This window comes from Chiloscyllium punctatum, chromosome 18 (genome assembly GCF_047496795.1).
Source record: "Chiloscyllium punctatum isolate Juve2018m chromosome 18, sChiPun1.3, whole genome shotgun sequence".
Classification (NCBI taxonomy): domain Eukaryota; kingdom Metazoa; phylum Chordata; class Chondrichthyes; order Orectolobiformes; family Hemiscylliidae; genus Chiloscyllium; species Chiloscyllium punctatum.
The window spans coordinates 100,858,988-100,880,904 of NC_092756.1; the positions used below are offsets into that span (position 1 = coordinate 100,858,988).

General features: G+C 42.3%; 2 protein-coding genes across 3 annotated transcripts in view; one reads left to right on the forward strand and one right to left on the reverse strand.

Moving 5' to 3' along the window:
• sacs2 (sacsin molecular chaperone 2) overlaps positions 1-2,827 on the reverse strand; it is a 65,856-nt gene extending 63,029 nt beyond the window's left edge. Inside the window, exon 1 of the mRNA XM_072588365.1 lies at positions 2,466-2,827. Coding sequence (XP_072444466.1) covers positions 2,466-2,827 — 362 coding nt within the window. The remainder of the gene's footprint in view (positions 1-2,465) is intronic.
• LOC140489436 (branched-chain-amino-acid aminotransferase, cytosolic-like) overlaps positions 2,715-21,917 on the forward strand; it is a 70,275-nt gene continuing 51,072 nt past the window's right edge. Inside the window, exon 1 of one of the 2 annotated variants that reach the window (XM_072588991.1) lies at positions 2,715-3,147. In XM_072588991.1, coding sequence (XP_072445092.1) covers positions 3,145-3,147 — 3 coding nt within the window. In that variant the 5' untranslated portion in view covers positions 2,715-3,144. Of the gene's footprint in view, positions 3,148-14,581; positions 14,730-21,917 lie in introns of those variants that run through there. The other variant, XM_072588992.1, reaches the window with a different exon arrangement.

The window sequence follows — 21,917 nt, forward strand, 5'->3', positions numbered from 1 at the left end:
ACTTGAGCTTGGTGTTGGCATTGCAACATTTTAATATTTATATTGTCTGTAAAGTGTTTGAGACAATTGTATATACTGATCATAACCCTTTAAAGTTTTGGAAGAAATTTAAGGAGACAAATTCCAGACTGTTTAGATTAAGCTTATTATTGCAGCCATTCAATTTGAAAATTATTAATGTGGAAGGATAAGAGAACATAATTGCTGATGTGTTGTTGCAACTTTGATGAATAAGAACAAAGGCGTTCGGTGGCGGAATAAAAGACTGCAGTACAGAATGATTGCAGGCTTAGAGTTAATGTAATGTATATGTACTGTAGTGTACTGGTAACATAAGACTAAAGGTTTGTAAAAATGAAGCCATCTTTGTATATTGATGGTTCATTTCGCTTAAGGGGGAGACATAATGATGATGTGGCTTTAAGAATTATTTTGTCCTGTTGTTTTTTGAAGAGCGGTATTAAGGCAGAGGTGGAGAGCAGTCTACCAAAACCACTACAGTAAACAGCTTATGATGCGTTGGGTTTTTTTCAATGTTGGAACAATAGACACAGCCTGAATGGGTGGGGTTGAGCCCTCATAGAGCCAGGAGTATTAGTTGTTTTCAGTAGCAGTTGTTGCTGAGGTCTCAACAGGGTTGAAAAGCAGTGAATCTCTCCCCATCACAACTCTTTCTCTTTCTCTCTCTCTCTGAGTTTTGTCTGGATGTGTTTCCTTCTAGGCTGCTGGAATTGCATGAGACAAAGCCATTTCCTGAATTTGCCTTTTGCCAATGGTGTGTTTGTGGGATTTTACTAGATTGGAATGGTTACTGTTTGGTCGTAAAATAATCTATTAGAGTCAGAGTCATGGACATGTACAGCATGGAAAAAGACCCATCGGTCCAACGCGTCCATGCTGACCAGATATCCTAAATTGATCCAGCCCCATTTGCCAGCACCTGGCACATATGCCTCTAAATCCTTCCTATTCATATACAGATCCAGATGTCTTTTAAATGTTGGAATTGTCCCAGCCTCCACCACTTTCTCTGGCAGCTCATTTCATACATGCACCACCCTCTGTGTGAAAAATTGTCCCTTTTAAAATTTTCCCCTCTCTTCCTAAACCTATGCCCTCTAGTTTTATTCTGCTAACTTTTCCAAATGATTTAAGTTATTTCAAGCCCCTCTTTCTTTTGTTAGATTTAACCATAGTATTTCAATAAATTGTGTTTTGCTTGAAGTTGCATAGCTTGAACAATTAAATTCCATCTGGAACACAGCACTTCTCATTTATCTTTAAAATAAGAAAAGGTTAGCGTGTAGGCTACCTTATTATATTTTGAAGAGGTCTGGTCTGATCCATAACACCTACTCTGTCCTAATTAGTTAGTTGCTCTACCTTGATAAGGTGTTTGGGTGGTTACAATTCGGATTTCCCTTTCTGAATCTCAGACTATTGCACTGTGGGAGAAGTGCTGCCTACAGTAGGGATAGATGTTTCTGATTGCCATTGCACGACAATTCAGAATACTTAGGTTCCAGATAATAGGGACTTGACTGTAAAGATAAATTGCTCTGCGAATGACTCTCATAAGAATGATGAACTATTTGTGGCTAACTAGTAATGTTAAAGATTGCATAAAATTGAATGATGGGAATTTTTTTATAAGTACAGTAACTAAGAGAGATGATAAAAGCAAACAGGCTCAAATCCCATTATTTCTGAAGAAGGGCTCATGCCTGAAACGTCGATTCTCCTGCTCCTTGGATGCTGCCTGACCTGCTGTGCTTTTCCAGCAACACATTTTCAGCTCAAATCCCATTATGGCAGTCTTTGGAATTTAAATTCACTTAGCAAATCTGAAAATGAAAACTAGTCTCCGTTATGGTAATCATGAAGATACCAGCAGATATCATAAAAACTACTCTAATTGCTAACACCCTGTAGAAATCTGCTCTCCTTGCCTAGTCTGGTCTACACTTGACTCCAAACCCACAATGATGAGGTCAACCCTTCACCTGCCTCTGAAAGTGGCCCAGTAAGTCACTCAAGGGCAATGGGGAAGGACAAAAACTTACCTTTACCAGCACTTCCCAAGTCCAATGAAAGAATAAAGAGGAAAAGATTTGACATAAACAAAATGTTAGAAGACATTGTTAAATAAGTAGATTGTTAAGGAAGTAGTCTCATATAATTTAGAGAACTTTAATCAAAAGGAAGTTGTTAACTTGCATCAAACATGTGTATCATAGCCTGTCGTTGAATAATTGCACAGTCCTTTCCCTCCCTTCCCCATCCCCTCAGTTTAACTTTTACCTCAGTATCTTTCATAAATTGGAATGTAGATAGGGGTATCTCGCTGGCTTGATTATGTTTCTCGATCATTGTAATACTGAGTGTTTGTAACCTGTGTTCTCTCCTTTACCTTTTACTGGGGATCATAGCTGCGCTCAGTCTGCAAGGACTCACTAACCGTTTACCAGAGGAAAGCAGCCGCGCGCCAGGATTCACAACCGTTAGAGTTTAAACCGGGCTCGGGCTCGGGCCCGGAGCCAGCCCCGCCCTCGCCCGAGACCCGCCCTCGCCGCGAGCCCCGCGCGAGCCCCGCCCGAGCCCCGCCCTCGCCGCGAGCCTCGCCCGAGCCCCGCCCTCGCCGGGTGCGCGCCCGCAACACAAACCCCGCCCCCAGCCCCTGGTGATCGTTGGAGTTTGAAATGCTCCTGTTTTCCCGCTTGCATCGGGGGCTGGGCCGATGCTGCAGGTGAGATATTTGGACAAAGACGAGAATTTTCCAAATTACCCCCTCAACAAAGACTCCGCTTTGTCTTCTGGAACTAGACATTTTTGTTACTCCAGCAGTAAAGCAGTAAACTCCTTGTTACTCGAGCGGAGATTTTGAGATTAACCTTCATTTGAGGTTTCGTCTCAGTGGTCCAGTTTGTGAACCTACCATGTTGACATTTTACCTATCTACAATCAAACAGCTCTCTCCTCGGATGGAGGAACTAGATGCTTCACAAAAATCTCCGCCAATTGTTGGAAAAAATATGTGTTGACCTGGCCTCCAAAACAAAATCTTTGACGCCTTTAATGTCTTAAATTCCTTCAGGACAATCAGACTGGCAAATGGTGGGCAGCTGATACCGTGGAGAAGTGTTTATGGTACTTCATTTTTTACTTTCTGATCTTTAAATGTTTTTAAAAATATCCTCACATAATAAAGACTAATATATCACACGATTATCACAATCCTTATAAGCATACAGGGAGAAAGTTATGAACTTACTTAGAATTTCACAGGTACTCCTTGCTCTGTGACCTAGGCTTTTAAACTGTTGGGTGGATACAGTCTGGAACCAAAGATTTGTTTAGAATTTTCTCTCCTGTTACATCACAAAGTGCCATCTGTGTTAAATTTAATGGGTCCAATAGTGAGGCAAAATGATGTAATGTTCACCAGTAAAGGTAATTTGCCTTGGAAACATGTCTTTATTTACAATATACAATATCATAATACAGGAATGCTAAAATGGCTCCGGGGGGGTTTAGGGATGGGGGGAGACTTACCCATTTTTACTGTTTACTTTTTTCAATCTGCCAAAAAGTTAGAATTAAAATTGTTAACTTCATCAGTCTGTCTGCAGAAGCTGGATGACAGTGAGTTCAGCATTTGCTGTTTTAGACACTGAGAAATCTCCTACAGAGCTGGAGTTGCATGGCCCTGGGTTTAAGTTATAAAAGAATCTTGCCCTGTTGCAGGTAAGCCCCCATGTATTGATGCCAGTTTCCAGTCTGGATAAATGGGGAAAGTTTACTGCAGGAAGGGCATCCAGCTGAAAAGCCACCAGCCAAATCCAGCATGGTTTTACAAAGTGGGAAAATCTGAATCAAGAGTTATTGAGAAGTCCCTTCTCATTTGAAAGGTTATTTTTATATTTGTGACACCTATTACTTAGGTTAAGCAATTTGAGGACTTCCTGGTATATCTGCTACCAGGCCAAATTTTATGAAGCCCATCATGTTGGACAGGACAACACTTACATGTCATAATGTTCAAGTGACCCCAGCGCATCAGTTTGTAATGCCTCCTGACTCTTCTCTGTGAAACTAAATATTTGATTTGTTTTTCCATTTACTATTTGACACGGCTTAAGGGGAAATCTCAATCCTTGATGTTTGTTGTGACCACCTCCTATATGCATTACCCAACATTTGTAACCAGATTAAAATTTATAAGAAACAAATCAATCTATCAAACTGCTCCCAGACTCTCAAAAGGATTTTCTGTTGCTGTGCCATTGTAACTACATCAGTTTATTACTAGACACCCTGTTTAAGGAGGAACAAAAGTATTCAAAGGTAGAAAACAGGGTAGTGGTGGAGGATTGTTTTTCAGACTGGAGGCCTGTGACCAGTGGAGTGCCACAAGGATCCATGCTGGGTCCATTACTTTTCATCATTTATATAAATGATTTGGCTGTGAGCATAAGAGGTATAGTTAGTAAGTTTGCTGATGACACTAAAATTGGAGGTGGAGTGAACAGCAAAGAAGGTCATCTTTGATTACAACAGGATCTTGATCAGATAGGCCAATGGGCTGAGAAGTGGCAGATGGAGTTTAATTCAGATAAATGTGAGGTGCTGCACTTTGGGAAAGCAAATCTTAGCAGGACTAATACACTTAATGGTAAGGTCCTAGGGAGTGTTGCTGAACAAATAGACCTTGGAGTGCACGTTCATAGCTCCTTGAAAGTGGAGTCACAGGTAGATAGGATAGTGAAGAAGGCATTTGGGATGCTTTCCTTTATTGGTCAGAGTATTGAGTACAAGAGTTGGGAGGTCATATTGCGGCCGTACAGGACATTGATTAGGCCACTTTTGGAATATTGCATGCAATTCTGGTCTCCTTCCTATCAGAAAGCTGTTGTGAAACTTGAAAGGGTTCGGAAAAGATTTACAAAGATGTTGCCAGGGTTGGAGGATTTGCGCAATAGGGAAAGGTTGAATAGGCTATGGCTGTTTACCCTTGAGCATTGGAGGCTTATAGACGTTTATAAAATCATGATGGGCATGGATAGGATAAATAGATAAAGTCTTTTCCCTGGGGTGGGGGAGTCCAGAAGTAGAGGGCAGAGGTTTAGGGTGAGAGGGGAAAGATATAAAAGAGACCTAAGAGGCAACGCTTTCACTCAGAGGATGGTACGTGTATGGAATGAGTTGTCAGAGGAAGTGGTGGAGGCTAGTACAATTGCAACAGTTAAAAGACATCTGGATGGGTATATCAATAGGAAGGATTTGGAGGGATATGGGCCAGGTACTGGCAACCCAAACTACTAGTTTGGGTTAGGATATCTGGTTGGCATGGACAAGTTGGACCGAGGGGGTCTGTTTCTGTGCTGTACATCTCTATGACTCTATGTGTCTCACTGTGAAGACCATAATTTATTGATCATCCCTAAAGGCCTTGACAAGATAGTGGTTGGAATCAATATTGTGCAGGGTGACTGACCGAGCTATTGGGAGGGATTTCCAGGATTATCCATCCATCAGTCCATCGATCTACTACGTCTAATGTCAAAGCTTAGAAGTCTCTCACATTTAAAAAAAAATTTCAATTCTTGTAAATTTTTTTTTAAATGTGAGAGACTTCTAAGCTTTGACATTAGACGTAGTAGATCGATGGATCAAAGCAAGTAATTTAATAATTCCTGAGATTGTACTTCATTTATCACCTTGTTGCACATTCATTTGGATACAATACACTTGGCCTCTTCATCTAATTTGTTATTATAGATTGCAACTAGCTAAGGCTCGAGCACTTATCCTTATGGCACTTCACTAATTACAGCCAACTAACTTTAAATTTCTCATTTGTCTCTATTTTCTGCTTCCTGTCTGTTAACCCCGATCCTCTATGCATGCTAATATAGTAACTCCCAACTCCATGATCTGATATTGGTAGCACATTAGTACAGCTTTTGGAATTTCAAGTATACTAAATCCACTAGCTCCCCATTATCCATCCTATTAGTTACGTCCTCCAAATACTCTCTCTGATTTGTAAGGTATGATTTTTATTCCCTTTTAACTTTGTATGATCATACTGTAACTTTCTAAGTGCATTGTTAAGACTTCCTTAATAATAGGTCCCAGCCATGTCTCAATGACTAACATGAGGCAAATGTGTTTTTAGTTGTTTAATTGTTTTCTCTCTCTCTCCTCTCCCTTCCTTAAATAATGTTGTTACATTTTCAAACTTCCAATTTGCTGGGTCTGTAGAATTTAAGGACATTTGAAAAATTGTAACCAATGCATCCAGTATTTCTGCAATAAACTCTTTGAGAATCCTGGGGTGTCAGGTCAGGTCCTGAGAGTTTGTCAGCTTTTAGTCCCTTAAGAACAAAGAAAATCTAAAATTAAGAGTCTAATGATGACCATGAATCCATTGTCAATTGTCAGGAAAAACTCATCTGGTTCACTGATGCCTTTAGGAAAGGAAACTGCCAACCATACCTGGTCTGGCTTACTTTTGATTCTAGACCCACAGCAATATAACTGACTCTTAACTGCCCTCTGGCCAATTTGGAACAGGCAATAAATGCTGCCTCTCCAGCGATGCTCTCATCCTGTGAATGAATAAATAAATAAAAACTATCTCCAATATTTTTAATCTACTGATATTAATCACTAAGTTCCTCACTCTTTGCCCCCTTGGTTAACATCTGCTAAAGTGATTACTTAATGATGCTTCCATTGTTTAGTGTGTATGTACTCCTGAAAAGGTTAGTGTCTCATTTTTAGTTCACTTACTAATGCCTTTGGTTTATTCTTGTTCTCATACATGCCTTATTGAACCAGAATTGATCTCCTCAGTTAATGATACTGATCGTGAGGGTAACATACTAACTGGTAAGGTTACAGATTGTCGTTGAATCCAATTCTGCCACTGCTGGTGGCTTAGATGGATGCCATCATTTTCCTCAGGTAGTAAAACTGCGCTCGCACGCTGGAAGCATTGCTGGATCTCTTCATCAAAGCTGCTTTGTCTGACAGGACACTCCTGAGACATTGGTCAGAGTTATGTAAAGCCTCCCCATGGACCTTAATTATCAAGGGTTCTCTCCAACCAAGCCAGGTTGTTGGAGGACCTTTATCTTATAGATGTTTAGGATGAGAGTCATGCTCTCCTATGTCTCCATAGAGGTGTTGACAACAGTCTGGAATCCTCTGAGACTGCACATACGCAAGCATCATCTGCACGTCGAAGACATTGTTGTGGTGACTTTGGCTTGAAGGTGGCAGAAGTTGAATTATTTCCTGTGGTTCTGTAAGTTAGCTCCACTCCAGTGGGGAGCATGTTGGTGATGGTGTGAAGCATTGCAGCTTGATGAATTGAGAACAGTGTTGGGGCTGTGATGCAACTCTGCTTGATACTAGTCTGAATGGGGAATGGGTTGGTGGTGGAGCCATTTGTTATTACCACAACTTCCATGTTATCGTGGAGCAGGTGAAGGATACTGATAAACCTCACGGTGCAACCAAAGCAGAGAAGAATGCTCCATAATGCTTCCTGATCGATGGTGTCAAAGGCCTTTGTAGGAAGACCATGTACAGGAGTATGTTCTTTTCTCTGCATTTCTCCTGCTTCTGTCGTGCGGTGTAAATCATGCAAGTTGTGCCCCTCCATGGCCAAAAGCCACACTGCAATTCCAGCAGGAATTCCTCAGCAATAGGAACAAGATGGTTAGGGAGGACCTTTGCAATGACTTTTCCAGTTGTCAACAGCAGGGAGATTCCTCTGTAGTTTCCACAGATGGACCTATTATGACACCAAACTTATAGTTTACAGAACTGTGGTGGTTTCTGTCCTCCTATATGGCTGCGAGACGTGGACTACCTATAGCAGACACCTCAAGGCACTGGAGCAGTACCACCTGAAAGCTGCCTGTGCAGGATTCTGCGATCTGCTGGGAAGAAAGATGCACCAACAATAGCATTGTCGAATAGGCCAACATCGAGCCCCTGACCACCCTTGGGCTGTGATGGACTGGGCATGACCAACAGGAGACTCCTCATGCAGGTACTCTATTCCCAGCTCCAAAACGGCAGGCGAGCCCCAGTTGGACAGAGGAAGTGTTTCAGTGATACCCTCGAGGCCTCACTGGCAAAGTGCAGCATTCCCACAGGCACCTGGTAATCACTAGTCCAAGTCCTTGCAAAGTAGAGAAGGAGTATCCGGGAAAGTATTGAGCACCTCGAGACATCCCATTGGGAAAAAGGAGGAGCCAGGCAATAACAGTGTAAGGAGTGTGCTACTACGCCAATCTCCACCCACCCCTTCCATGACCATCTTTTGCCCGAAGTGTAACAGAGCCTGCGGAAGGCACATTGGTCTCCACAGCCACCTACAGACTCGCCCTGAGAGTGGAAGAGATTGCTAATGAGAATGATGATCTGTGGACGACAACTTTTGCTAGCTCTGTTCTGAATTTAACTTGTTTAGAACGTTGGTGCTATATTACAAAGCCACAGTGAGAGCCCTTATTTTGAAGAAAGGACATTGTCTCCAAGACAACTGCTCAGTGTTGATTCCTACAACTGCTGTCAGTGACAGATGTAATTGTAACAGGTACATTTATGAGGATGAGGTTGATTAGGTTTTGAGCCATTGTTGGTTCCTTCAGCCCCACTACAGTCCTAGTCTGGCAGGTTTTTCAGGATTTGACCATCTTGGTTACCAACAATATTATTCACACACTTCTGATATTGAATGTTGAAGTTCCCCACCCAGATTACATTCCTTGCCGTTGCTACCCTCAATGCTTCCTCCAAGTGTTGTTCAACATTGTTATGGACCAGACCAAACTCCTTGAAAATATAACAAGGAGATAGCCTAGACCTTTTTAAAATGTTATTTAAAGGCAAATGTAAGGTGCTGTGTTCCTTATGTGATTCAATTATCTACCACTAGGCTTTAAGCAAAGCATGCTTTATTTTTACAACATAGTTAAAATACAAACAAACTAACTAACTCTATTGAAATACTGAATAAAATAACGTATTATGTAAATAATAATTATCAACTGTTCCAATATATCAGCATCCCATAAGCACACCCTTGGCAAAGGCAAATTCAGCAAAACAGAATTTCCTCTCATACTATCTCTTTTCCAGTACAGGCGAAATGAACATTGAAAGCAACAATCTAGCAGCAGAGAGAGAACTTAAGATTTTTGTTGCAGCAGAGAGAGAGCTGTATCTATCAGCTTCAACAACCAGCTCCAAACCCCAACTGAAAGTAAAACTAAAACCCGGGTCTGTGTGAGCCTAACTCCACCAACTCATGCTTCTTTTGTCTAACTTAAAAAAACTCAGGGAGCTCAAAGCTATTTACCCACTGCTTCTGAAGCAGACATTCCATTATCACTGTGGCAATACCCCTCTAACAAGAGTAATAACACAGGACAAATCTCTCTTAAAGGCATAGTAACATCACAAACATGGAGAAGTTAGCTTAAATGTAGAGGCTGTTGATACATGATAATCAGGAGGGGTTTTATTGCCCATTCATGGCCTGATGCAATAAAACTAGCCCTCCAGCCTGCATTGATCCCTTGTAATTTGCCTACCAGCACAAAGGTCCACAGCAGACACCATTTCCCTAGCCCTAAATGCATCCCTGGAACATCTGGATAATAAGGATAACTACATCAGGCAACTACATCACACATTGACAATAGCTCTATCTTCAACAGTATAATCCCAACCAAACTAATCTTCCAACTCTGAGACCTGGGTCTCTACATTGGAACTTTGACTTCCTGATCCACAGAATGCAATCAATGAACATATGCAACAAAACACCATCTCCACAACAATCCTCAAAATCCACCCGACTCTCCAATCTATCTATATTCTGCTGTATTCTCTGACAGTCCCCTTAATCATCTGCTATTCCATTAATCTTGGTGTCATCTGCAAACTTGCTAATCAGACCACCTACACCTTCCTCCAGATCATTTATGTATATCACAAACAACAGTGATCACAGCACGGATCCCTGTGGAACACCAATGGTCACAGGTCTCCATTTGGAGAAACTCGCTTCCACTACTAACTCTCTGTCTCCTGTTGCCCAGCCAGTTCTTTATCCATCTAGCTAGTACACCTGGATCCGATATGGCTTAAATTTCTCAACCAGCCTACTATAGGGAACCTTATCAAATGCCTTACTGAATCCATGTACATGACATCTACATCCCTTCCCTCATCAATCAACTTTGTCACTTCCTCAAAGAATTTTATTAAGTTGATAAGATAGGACTTTCCCTGCACAAAACTATGATGCCTATCACTGATAAGCTCCTTTTCTTCCAAATGGGAAAAGATCCTATCCCGCAGTGTCTTCTCCAGCAGCTCCCCTACCACTGAAGTCAGGCTCACCAGTCTATAATTACCTGGAGTATCCCTGCTACCCTTCTTAAACAAGGGAACATTAGCAATTCTTCAGTCCTCCAGGACCTTGCCAGTGTTCAAAGATGCTGCAAAGATATCTGTTAGGGAAAGATATCCTCTCGGGAAAGAAATCTGCCATTCTCACCTGGTCTGGCAGACGTGACTACAGGCCCACAGCAATGTAGTTAACTCTCAATTGCCCTCTGGGCAGTCAGGTGTGGACAATGAATACTGGCCAAGCCAGCAACGCCCACATCCTATGAATTAACAAAAAAAATTAGACTGACGAAATAAGAGTTTTCGTATTTTATACCTTGCAAAATGCTTTTTTCAGAAAATGCTGGGAGTATTTCCGGATTAGCAGCGTGTGACATGAGCTGTACTCCACCTTCCTTGCCCTCGCAACCCATTTCAAATTTCTGGAGCTTGAGACTCCACAGAGTGTCACGCATCTGACAACATGAAAACAAATAAGGTTATCTCTGAAATCTTTTTATAATAATATTAAAATACTCGCAATCTGCAACGGAGGAAATCATTTTGGACATGTAACTTTGCCAGGATTGGAAATAAGCACAAATGGTTGGAAAGAAACATCTTCCGTACCAGAAACAATTCGCGGAGTTGACAATCTATCAATAGGAAGATGCTGATAAACTAAATATATCCAGAGCCCCTGAGGCAGCAATAATCCTACCAGAGGGGAAAGATTTCTGAGTATGATAATAACCTTGAGAATTTTGAAACACTTTAGGTGAAACCAAGAATGGGGTAAAATATTAATATATTAAAAGTTGTTCATTTGTACAATGATATTGATGACATTTCTATTATTCGTTGAAAGATTAAAATAAATAATTGAAAGTAGAATTTGCATATTGTTAGCTTCCAGTCAAACAGTATGCAGTCCCATCAGGTTTCACAAATGGGTTAGAGTTATTGAACATATTGCGCATTGCACAGTCAGTTACCTCCCCATTGCATCTCCACCCCCCACTGCAAAGCCAATCGGCTGCTTCTCTGCATCTCCACCCCCCCCCACTGCAAAGCCAATCGGCTGCTTCGCTGCATCTCCACCCCCCACTACAAAGCCAATCACAGCTGCCTCCCTGCTTCACAACTACCCTCCCCCACCAACACTGCAAAGCCATTCGGCAGCCTCCTTGTATCTCCATCCCCGTTACAAAATCAGTTAGTTGTCCTGTTTTTGCATCTGTACGGTTCTATGTGGCTGACTTTTGTACACCAAGTAAAGAAAAACGCAGCCAGATTGGAAGACCTCAATAGGTCTGTCAGTATCTATGGAGACTAAGTAGGGTTAACGTTCCAGACCAGTGACCCTTTTTCAGAACTGATAGCAAGGAAATGTATTTATTTAGATAACGGGTAGATGGGAGTGTTAAAAGGAGTGAGCTGATAAGTTAGGGTTTGTGGATTTGGAGCCCCAAAAGAGGGAGAAAATATCAAATGGCTTGTTGGTAGTAAGTCAGAAAGAGAAACTACATAGATGATAAGTAGGGGCTGTGACTACTCATAGAATCCCTACAGTGTGGGAACAGGACGCTTGGCCCAACAAGTCCATACTGACCCTTCAAAGAGTATTCCCCCAGACCCATTTCCCTACATTTCTACATTTACCCCTAATAATGCACCTAACTTACACATCCCTAAACACTAGCATGGCCAACTCACCTAACCTACACATTTTGGACTGAGGGAGGAAACCCACACAGACAGCTGGAATCAAACCTGGATCCCTGGTGCTGTAAGGCCACAAATGCTCACTACTGAGCCACTGTGCCAAGTAGTTGAGAAGCATGACAGCACATGAAATGTGGGGATAGGTTAAATACATGGAAGATTGGGTTCATGCTCTGAAATTGTTAAACTTGTCACCAAGCAAAAGAGGAGACTTGCAATAAGCCTCGCTGGAGAACTGCAGCAGGCCTGAGTCAGACATGTTGGTATGGAAACATGGTGGTATGTTGAAATGGCAAGCAACTGGAAACTCAGGATAATTTTATGGATGGAGTGTAGGTGTTCCACAGAGTGGTTACTCCAATGTAGAGACTGCATTGCAAGTGGTGAATACAGTAAACTAGACAGCAGTACAGGACATTGGTTAGGCCACTTTTGGAGTACTGTGTGCAATTCTGGTCTCCCTGCTATAGGAAGGGATGTTATGAAACTTGAAAGGGTTCAGAAAAGAGTTGCAAGGATGTTTTCTGGGTTGGAGGGTTTGAGCTATAGGAATAGGCTAATAGAGTGGGGCTATTTTCACTGGAGCATCGAAGGCTGAGGGATGACCTTATAGAGATGTATAAAATCATGAGGGGCATGGGTAGGATAAAAAGACAAATTCTTTTCACTGGGGTGGGGGAGACCAAAACTTGAGGGCATAGGTTTAAGGTGAGAGGGGAAAGATTTAAAAGGGATCCAAGAGCAATGTTTTCATGTAGACAGTGGTGCGTGCATGGAATGAACTGCCAGAGGAACTGGTGGAGGCTGGTACAATTACAACATTTAAAAGTATCTGGATGGGTATCTGAATAGGAAGGGTTACAGGAATATGGGCCAAATGTTGGCAAATGGGACTAGATTTATCTAGGATATCTGGCCAGCATGGAAGAGTTGGACTGAAGGGTCTATTTTCATGCTGTACATCTCTATGATTCTAAGTGTAAGTAAATCACTGATTCACTGATCTGGGGCCTTTGACAGTGAGGAGGGAGGGGTAATTGCAATCTGCAATAGCACAGGAAGGTACATCAAATATTGCATTCACTAGACAGCATAGCTCTCCATCAATACTGACCGTTTGACACTATAGCATTCCCTTAGTACTGACTCTCTGGCAATGCAGCAATGCAACAAGACAATGATTACAGTATCATAAGTTTAGGTTGGCTATGGGGGAAAATATCCAGAGTAAAAATAATTAATTGGGGGTACTATTCTGCTACCTAGGTACTTCTTTCTGCAAAAGCTCTGTTTGGTTGTGCTCTCCCTGGTTGATATAAGAACATAATAGGACCACTGGGTTATTTGGAACCTGAAAGTTACTCTGCCATTCAGAAAGATCATGACTGACCTAATTGTGGCCTTAACTTCACTTTCCTGCTCAAATTCCATATTCCTTGATTCCTTTAATGACCAAATATCTGTTGATTTTATTCTTGATTATACTTAACAACTAAGCATTCACAGTTCTATAGAGTAGAAAGTTCAGAAGATCGACAACCCTAAACCTAAACAGTTGGTGCTTTATCCTAAGTGTAAGATTAATTCATCTTTTTACACTTTCCAGCCACAGAAACTGTCTCTAAGATCTACTTGTCAAGAATTTGGTATGTTTCAATGAAATTGCATCTCTTCTGAAACCCAGTACAGTAAATAGAAATATACTTGATCAGTCTGTTGTGTCATGTTATGATGTGGAGTGCTGGTGTTGGTCTGGGATGGACAAAGTTAAAAATCACACAACACCAGGTTATAGTCCAACAGGTTTATTTGGAAGTACAAGCTTTTGGAGCACTGCTCCTTCGTCAGGTGGGGCATGATCACAGGACACAGAATTTATAGATTCATCCTTCACCTGTGTTCATCTATTCCCTACCTCACCACTACCCCTCACCCTCACCCCCAATCCGAAAGAAGGGTTACTTCCGAAATGTTGACTTCACCTCCTGATGTTGCCTAGCTTGCTGTGTTCTTCCAGCCTCCTGGTTGTCTACCTTTTCATACTGCCTGAAACAACAGATTGTTTGGTTACACCAAAAAACTGCAGGTGCTGGAATGCAAGGTAGACAGGCAGGAGGCTAGGAGAACCCAGCAAGCCAGGCAGCATAGAAGGTTGAGAAATCAACGTTTCGGGTGTAACCCTTCTTCACAATACCCACATTGAAGAGGTTCTCTGCCTCCTTCAGTCCTGAAGAAGGGTTACATCCGAAACGTTGACTTCCACCTCCCGATGCTGCCTGGCTTGCTGGGTTCTTCAACCTCCTGGATGTCTACACAGCAAATTATTTTACACTTACCACATCATCAAAGCACAGAAGAAAACTATTCGACTCATTCACCGAGTGTGTGCCCCGGATACATTATTGATATTTCATTGCCTTGCAAAGTTGCTCCTGTTCCTCCTGTACTATTCAACCTGTTTGAGGAGGCGGAACCTGTTTTACAGCGCTGTGACGGAGCTGGAGGTAAACTCGAGCCGGTTTAGTATGTTTGTGGGACTCAGTGCAATGGCGGCAGCAACAGCAAGAACCGGAGCGGGTTTGCTGAGGGTGAGTGTGCGCCTCAGGGGATGGGAATCATTGCATCAAGGCCGGAAATGGTTGAATTGCGCCGGGGACTTCCAGATTTTGATTAAAACAGAAGAAGGTCTGAATCTGGTTGTGGATATCGAGCCTCCCAAAACACTCACTGTGAGCTACGGCTGTACAGTCAGCAGTCACCTTAGTAATTTGCATAAGTGATCTGTCGGTTCTTCATCTATAAACACAAATCAGTTTGTAGCAGAATGTTTGACCGCGGCTGCATGCAGTGATGAGCTCAAATCTGTGATACCGTGAGGTTTGAAACTGGAGTTTCTGGATGGTGAAGTGGTGGACTAAAGCTTACTCGGGGAGTCAGGCTTGCTGTGTGTCAAAACACACCTCACATACACATTGTAGAAGGCTTGGATAAAGATGATAGAGAGTTCAGTGGTCTTTCTTTGAAATGTCTGACTGGGAATCTCACCCGCTGTTACATCTGCCATTTGTATCTGTTGGAAGCAATAGCAAATTGATATTCAACTTTTTTGGCAACATGAATGCACTCTCAGTCACAAATGCTGGGTGGGATTTGAACCAGTATTTTCTGCGTCTGAGACACAGATGCTAAATCACAAGAATTTTCTAAATCACAAGAATTTTCTAGTCACTGGGCAGATACTTCAGCCAATTTCCCTCCTCATTTTAGAGCACTGAACTGGATGCAGTCTGGGACTTTTGATCAGTGCAGCTCTGTATGGTTTATCGTTGGAATGTTCAAATTCGTGCAGAGTATTGGTAGCTAAAGATTTGGGGATCTCAGTAAAAATGAAACTTGGTTGGTTTGTCAGTGCCACATGGACTGAATCCTTTCATTTTAATTTTGTTAAAAATTGCACAACAGCAGGTTATACTCTGTCTACGCCCCCCCAACAAACCACCCTCCTGTCCTGGCACCCTCCCCTGTCACCGCAGGAATTGCAAAACCTGTGCCCACACCTCCTCCCTCACCTCCATCCAAGGCCCCAAAGGAGTCTTCCACATCCATCAGAGTTTCACCTACACATCTACCAATGTCATTTATTGTATCCGTTGCTCTCTATGCGGTTTCCTCTACATTGGGGAGACTGGATGCCTCCTGGCAGAGAGCTTCAGGGAACATCTCTGGGACACCCACAGCAATCAACCCAACTGGCCCGTGGCCCAACATTTCAACTCCCCCTCCTACTCTGCTGAGGACATGCAGGTCCTGGGCCTACTCCACCGCTGCTCCCTCACCACCCGATGCCTGGAGGAAGAACGCCTCATCTTCCGCCTTTGAACACTTCAACCCCAGGGCATCAATGTGGACTTCACCAGTTTCCTCATTTCCCCTCCCCCCACCTTACCTCAATTCCAACCTTCCAGCTCAGCACCATCCCCATGACCTGTCCTACCTGCTAATCTCCCTTCCCACATATCTGCTCCACCCTCCCCTCTGACCTATCACCTCCATCCCCACCCGCATTCACCTATTGTACTCTTTGCTACCTTCCCCCACCTTCCTCTCTGACCTATAACCTCCATCCCCACCTGCATTCACCTATTGTACTCTTTGCTACCTTCTCCACAGCCCCACCCCCATTTATCTTTCCACCCTGGAGGCTTCCTGCCTGTATTCCTGATGAAGGGCTTTTGCCCGAAATGTCGATTTTCCTGCTCCTCGGAATTTGCCTGACCTGCTGTGCTTTTCCAACACCACTCTGTTCTAAACCCCTATACTCTGTCTACCCCAGTCCAACACCAGCGCCACCTCATTATTTAATTTTTATGTAAGTATAGTATGTGTTTCCTCTTTGTACACATTGTGTAATAGATAGTATGGCCAATTTATGCTTGGGTGTGCAGTGTGACACTGGAATATGATAAATAAAATAAATTTTTCAATAATATATATGGTGCTAATCCATTAATAGAAGCTTTCACTGCCCCTGATTTCCTCAGTGTTAAGTGGATCAGGAAATAATATTCAGTAATATTGGAAAAATGGAGAAAGGCACTAAAGATCAGAGGGGTTTGTAATATTGCTCCAATGTTATGAAATGAAAGGTCTTCAATAAAATAAGCACTCTATATTAGCCTATTTTAGTTTGTGCACGGAGAAAATATTGAACTTCTTTTAAAAAATTGCTAGCAGAACGCTTTGTTTCAAATGAGATCAGACAATACAGTTTAAATGTGTCAATAGTTCAACAACATAGTGACAGAGGATATATTGCAAAACAGTTTATGGGTTCACAGAAATAGTTTGTCAGTAAGAGCTGGATAGTGCCTTACATTTATTTAGTTATGTGTCAATAAGAAGGCAAGTAGTCATTCTCAGCATTCAGCCCTTAGCAAGGGCAAGTTCAGAAATAGAAACCTGTAACAAAGGTTTCGGAAACCTCAGCATAGTTACCTGGGGGAGGTGGTAGTGTAGTGGTCATGTCAATGGATTAGTAGTAGAACATGAGGCTAATGTTCTAAGTTTGAATCCCACCATGGCAGATAGTAAAATTTGAATGGGGAGAAAACTAGCCTCTTGGCAACCACTGTCATTTGTTATAGAAACCCATCTGGTTCACTAATACCCTTTAGGGAAGGAAATCTGCCATCCTTCCTTTGTCAGTCTGATGCTGCCTGGTTTGCTGTGTTCTTCCAGCCTCCTGCCTGACTACAATCCTTCCTTTGTCTAGCCTATATGTGACTCCAGACCCACAGCAATGTGGCTGACTGTCAGTTACCCTGTGGACAGTTAGGGGTGAGCAATAAATGCTGGCCTAGCCAGTGCTGCTTTATCCTATCAATGCATAAAAAATAAATAATTCAAATGTATTGAGCAACATGCAGCACCACAATCACATTGCATATCAAAGGATAAGTGGTACAACCTGGCTTTGATTACAAAGGGAATGGTACAGCCTGGTCCTGATCCCTGGGTGGGCCAGGTAATCTGAACCAGTAAATATACATCATGCCTTGCAGTTTTCTTGAGTTAGAGACTGTTTTGTTTTCCATTAAAATAGAGATAAGTGTTTGGAGTGAAGTGTGGATAGGATTTTAAACTAAATGTGGGGGGAAGAGTTGGGAATTATGGAAAAACTTAAAGAGGGAGGGCTCAGCAGAGGTTTTTAAGGTTTCCAGAACAAGTAATTGACAGAGTATGGAAAGAGTCAGGAATCTAACTTCAGGAACAGCAATGGGGACAATTCAGGAGGAGACAGTCACTGTCATAGTGAGGGTATTGATCTTAAATCCATGCGGTATATGAGTATGAAATAAGATAAATAAGCTTGTAGCACAAAGTGAAATTGGCATGTTCAATCTTGTGGGTGTTATAGAGACATGGCTGCAAGAGGATCAGGGCTGGGAACTAAATATCCAAGGATTTAGGGCATAAATAAATCAGGAGACAGAACAGGGTATATAAGAAAGGCACAGTGACAATTATGGGGTACTTGAATCTGCAGGTGGACTGGGAAAATCAGGTTGGTTGCAGATCCCAAGAAAAGGAATTTGTGGTGTGTCTGAGATTTTCTTTTGGAGCAGCTTGTGGTAGAGCCCACTAGGGAACAGTTAATTCAAACAGGTGATGTGTAGTGAGGTGGACCTAATTGGGGAACGTAAGATGATGGAATCTCTAGGAGGCAGTGACCATAATATGATAGAATTCACCCATGTCAGTTTGAGAGGGAGAAGCTTGAATCTGATGTAATTGTGTTACAATTGAATAAAGGTAACTATAGAGACCTGAGGGAGGACCTGGCCAGAGTTGATTAGTTGGAGAGCCTAGCAGGGAAGACAGGCGAACAGCAACGCAGGAGTTTCTGGGGGTACTTCAGGAGATACAGCAGAAATTCATCTCGAGGAAGAAGAAAATACTAAGGAGAGGATGAGGCAAACATGGCCGACAAAGGAGCTAATGGACATGATCTATTTGGATTTTTTAGATTAGATTAGATATTAGATTACTTACAGTGTGGAAACAGGCCCTTCGGCCCAACAAGTCCACACCGCCCCACCGAAGCGTAACCCACCCATACCCCTACCTAACACTACGGGCAATTTAGCATGGCCAATTCACCTGACCTGCACATCTTTGGACTGTGGGAGGAAACCGGAGCACCCGGAGGAAACCCACGCAGACACGGGGAGAACGTGCAAACTCCACACAGTCAGTCGCCTGAGGCGGGAATTGAACCCAGGTCTCTGGCGCTGTGAGGCAGCAGTGCTAACCACTGTTTCTATAAGGCCTTTGACAAGGTGCTACAAAAAAGGCTGCAAGATGAGAGTACATGGTGTTAGGTACAAGAGACTGGCATGGATAGAGGGTTGCCTGACTGACAGAAGGCAGAAGGTGGGGATAAAGGGATCGTTTTCAGAATGGCTGCTGATGACTAGTGGAGTTCCACAGGGGTCAGTGTTGGACCACAACTATTCATGTTACGTATTAACGATCTGGACAAAGGAACTGAGGGCATTGTTGCTAAGTTTGCAGATAACACAAAGATAGCAGGAGGGACAGGTAGTGTTGAGGAAACAGAGAGGATGCAAAAGTACTTGGACATGCTAGAAGAGTGGACAAAGAAGTGGAAGATAGAATACAGTGTGAAAAAGTGTGAGGTTATGCATTTTGGCAGAAAGAATAGAGATGTAGACTATTTTCTAAATGTGGAAAGGTTTCTGAAATCTGAAGCACAAAGGGCCTTGGAAGTTCTGGTTAAGAATTCTCTTAAAGTTAACATGCAGGTTCAGTTACTGATTAGGAAGGGAAATGCAATGTCAGTATTCATTTCAAGAAGGTTAGAACACATGAGCATAGCTGTATTTTTTGACACTATTCAAGGCTCTCGCAAAACACACTTGGAATGTTGTGAGTATTTAAGGATGGATGTGCTAGTGTTGGATACGGTCCAGAGGAGGTTTGCAAGAATGATCCCGGGGATGAAGGGCTTGTCATATGAGGAGCAGTTGAGGACTCTGCGTCTGTACTGGATGGAGTTGAGAAGGATGATGGGGAGTTCTGACTGAAACTTACAGAACACTGGGAAGCCTGAATAGAGTGGATGTGGAGAAGATGTTTCCACTATTTCAATAAATTAGGACCCAGAGACACAGCCTCAGAATGAAGAAATGACCCATTTTTGAACTGAGATAAGGAAGACTCTTCAATCAGAGCAGTGGTTAATCTGTGTAACCCATTACTGCAGATGACTGTGGAGGCCAAGTCATTGAGAGCATTTAGGACCGACAGGTTCTTCATTAGTAAGGGGATCAAGGGTTACAGGGAGAAGGCAGGAGTATGGGGTTGAGAACATATCAGCCATGATCCAATGATGGCACAGACTTGATGGGCTTAATGGCTTAATTCTGCTTCTGTATCTTATTATCTAAACAGTTAGGGGAAGAAATCAAAACTTTGCATTACTCCACCAAGGGCTGTCGAAACACAGGCTCAATGTTCTTTTACCCTGACGCACTTTGTATGGTACGATCTGCCTGTATAGCATGTACAACAACACTTTTAACTGTATCTCGGTACGTGACAACAATAAATCAAACAAACAAAAAATGTCCTTCTGTTCTGTATGCTTCCAGGATGCTCTGGAATCACAAACACAAAGCATTAGCTAAGTTCTTCTAATACTTAATTTTTTGAGACCATACTGCATGTTTTTTTTCAGTTAATATAAAAGCATAATTGATGAAACTTGGAAGCATTTTATTTTGGTTCATGGTATTAATGAACAGTCTTACTAGTTCTACTCAAATAGTGGTTACACTGTTGTTCGAAGTTGTATGGTAATCTACAGTTAGCCATAGTCAGTCCATAGCTAATAGCACTTCTACTCCCAAATTAAAATGTGTCAGAAACAAAAACAGAAATTGCTGGAAAAGCTTAGCGGGTCTGGCAGCGTCTGTGGAGGGAAATCAGAGTTAACATTTTGGATCAGGTGACCCTTTTTCAGAACACTGAATAAGCATCCAGTGTCTGCAGTTCTTCTGATTTTATTTAGAAAGTTGTGTGCTTTGTATCCTATTCCAGAGACCACCTTCTGGATGAGATGTTAAACCAAGAAGTTCTTTCAGGTGAATATAAAAGATCTTACTGGCTGCTGCAGTAAAGAAAATATGCATTTTGTCAAAGCTTTTTGTCTTGCACCCATCAGGACCCAGTGTTCCCTCTGAATGTTTTTTGGTGTGCAGACCTCTGAGTCTGTGCATGGCAGTGATGTCTGAAACCAGAAGTCAGTGCAATCAGAATGTGGAAAATATTGAAGCAGCTATGCAACTTAGAGCAATGTTGATCAGGATCTTTTACAAGAAAACAAATTCAAGTAGTAAAGTCAATATCTATGCACTGAGAGGAGAGTGCAGATTAGTTAACAAGTAGACCGGTTGAAGAAGGCAACTCGCTGCTGCTTCAAGTCAACTCAGGATGGGTAAGAAACGCTAACCCAACCAGCAATGCCCGCAAGAGAGATTTTTTAAAAACCTGTTACCGTGGAGAAGGAGAATGTGCCCATTAATGCTGTATGATACTTAACTGCCATACAGTTTCCTTTATATATAGGTTGACTGAGTAGTTGTGGATTTGTCCTGAGAAATAATTCAGCAAATGGCTTTAATATATTTTTTTCCCTCTCCTGAGTATGAATATAAAGAGAGAGCCACACTTTGAGCCTGACTGACAATCCGAAGTGGATTGCTACTAAGTAACTAGATCTTATTAATAGCAAAATACTGCAGATGTTGGAGATTTGAAATGAAAACAAAATGCTTGAAAAACTTAGTAAGTCTAACAGCATCTGTGGAAGTAACAGATGCTCCCAAACTAGACCTTCTTGCATTATTTCAAACAAGAGCAAGGAAGTTCATCTAACTGCCATTGTCAATAATTAATCTGATTGGCCTCACTAAAAACCTGATCCTGTCATTTCTTTTAGGAGAAAGTGAGGACTGCAGATGCTGGAGGTCAGAGCTGAAAATGTGTTGCTGGAAAAGCGCAGCAGGTCAGGCAGCATCCAAGGAGCAGGAGAATCAACGTTTCGGGCATGAGTGCTCATGCCCGAAACGTCGATTCTCCTGCTCCTTGGATGCTGCCTGACCTGCTGTGCTTTTCCAGCAACACATTTTCAGCCCGTTCATTTCTTTCACTGACATTTTTAGGAGATTGTGGTGTCAAATTGGTTGCTGCAT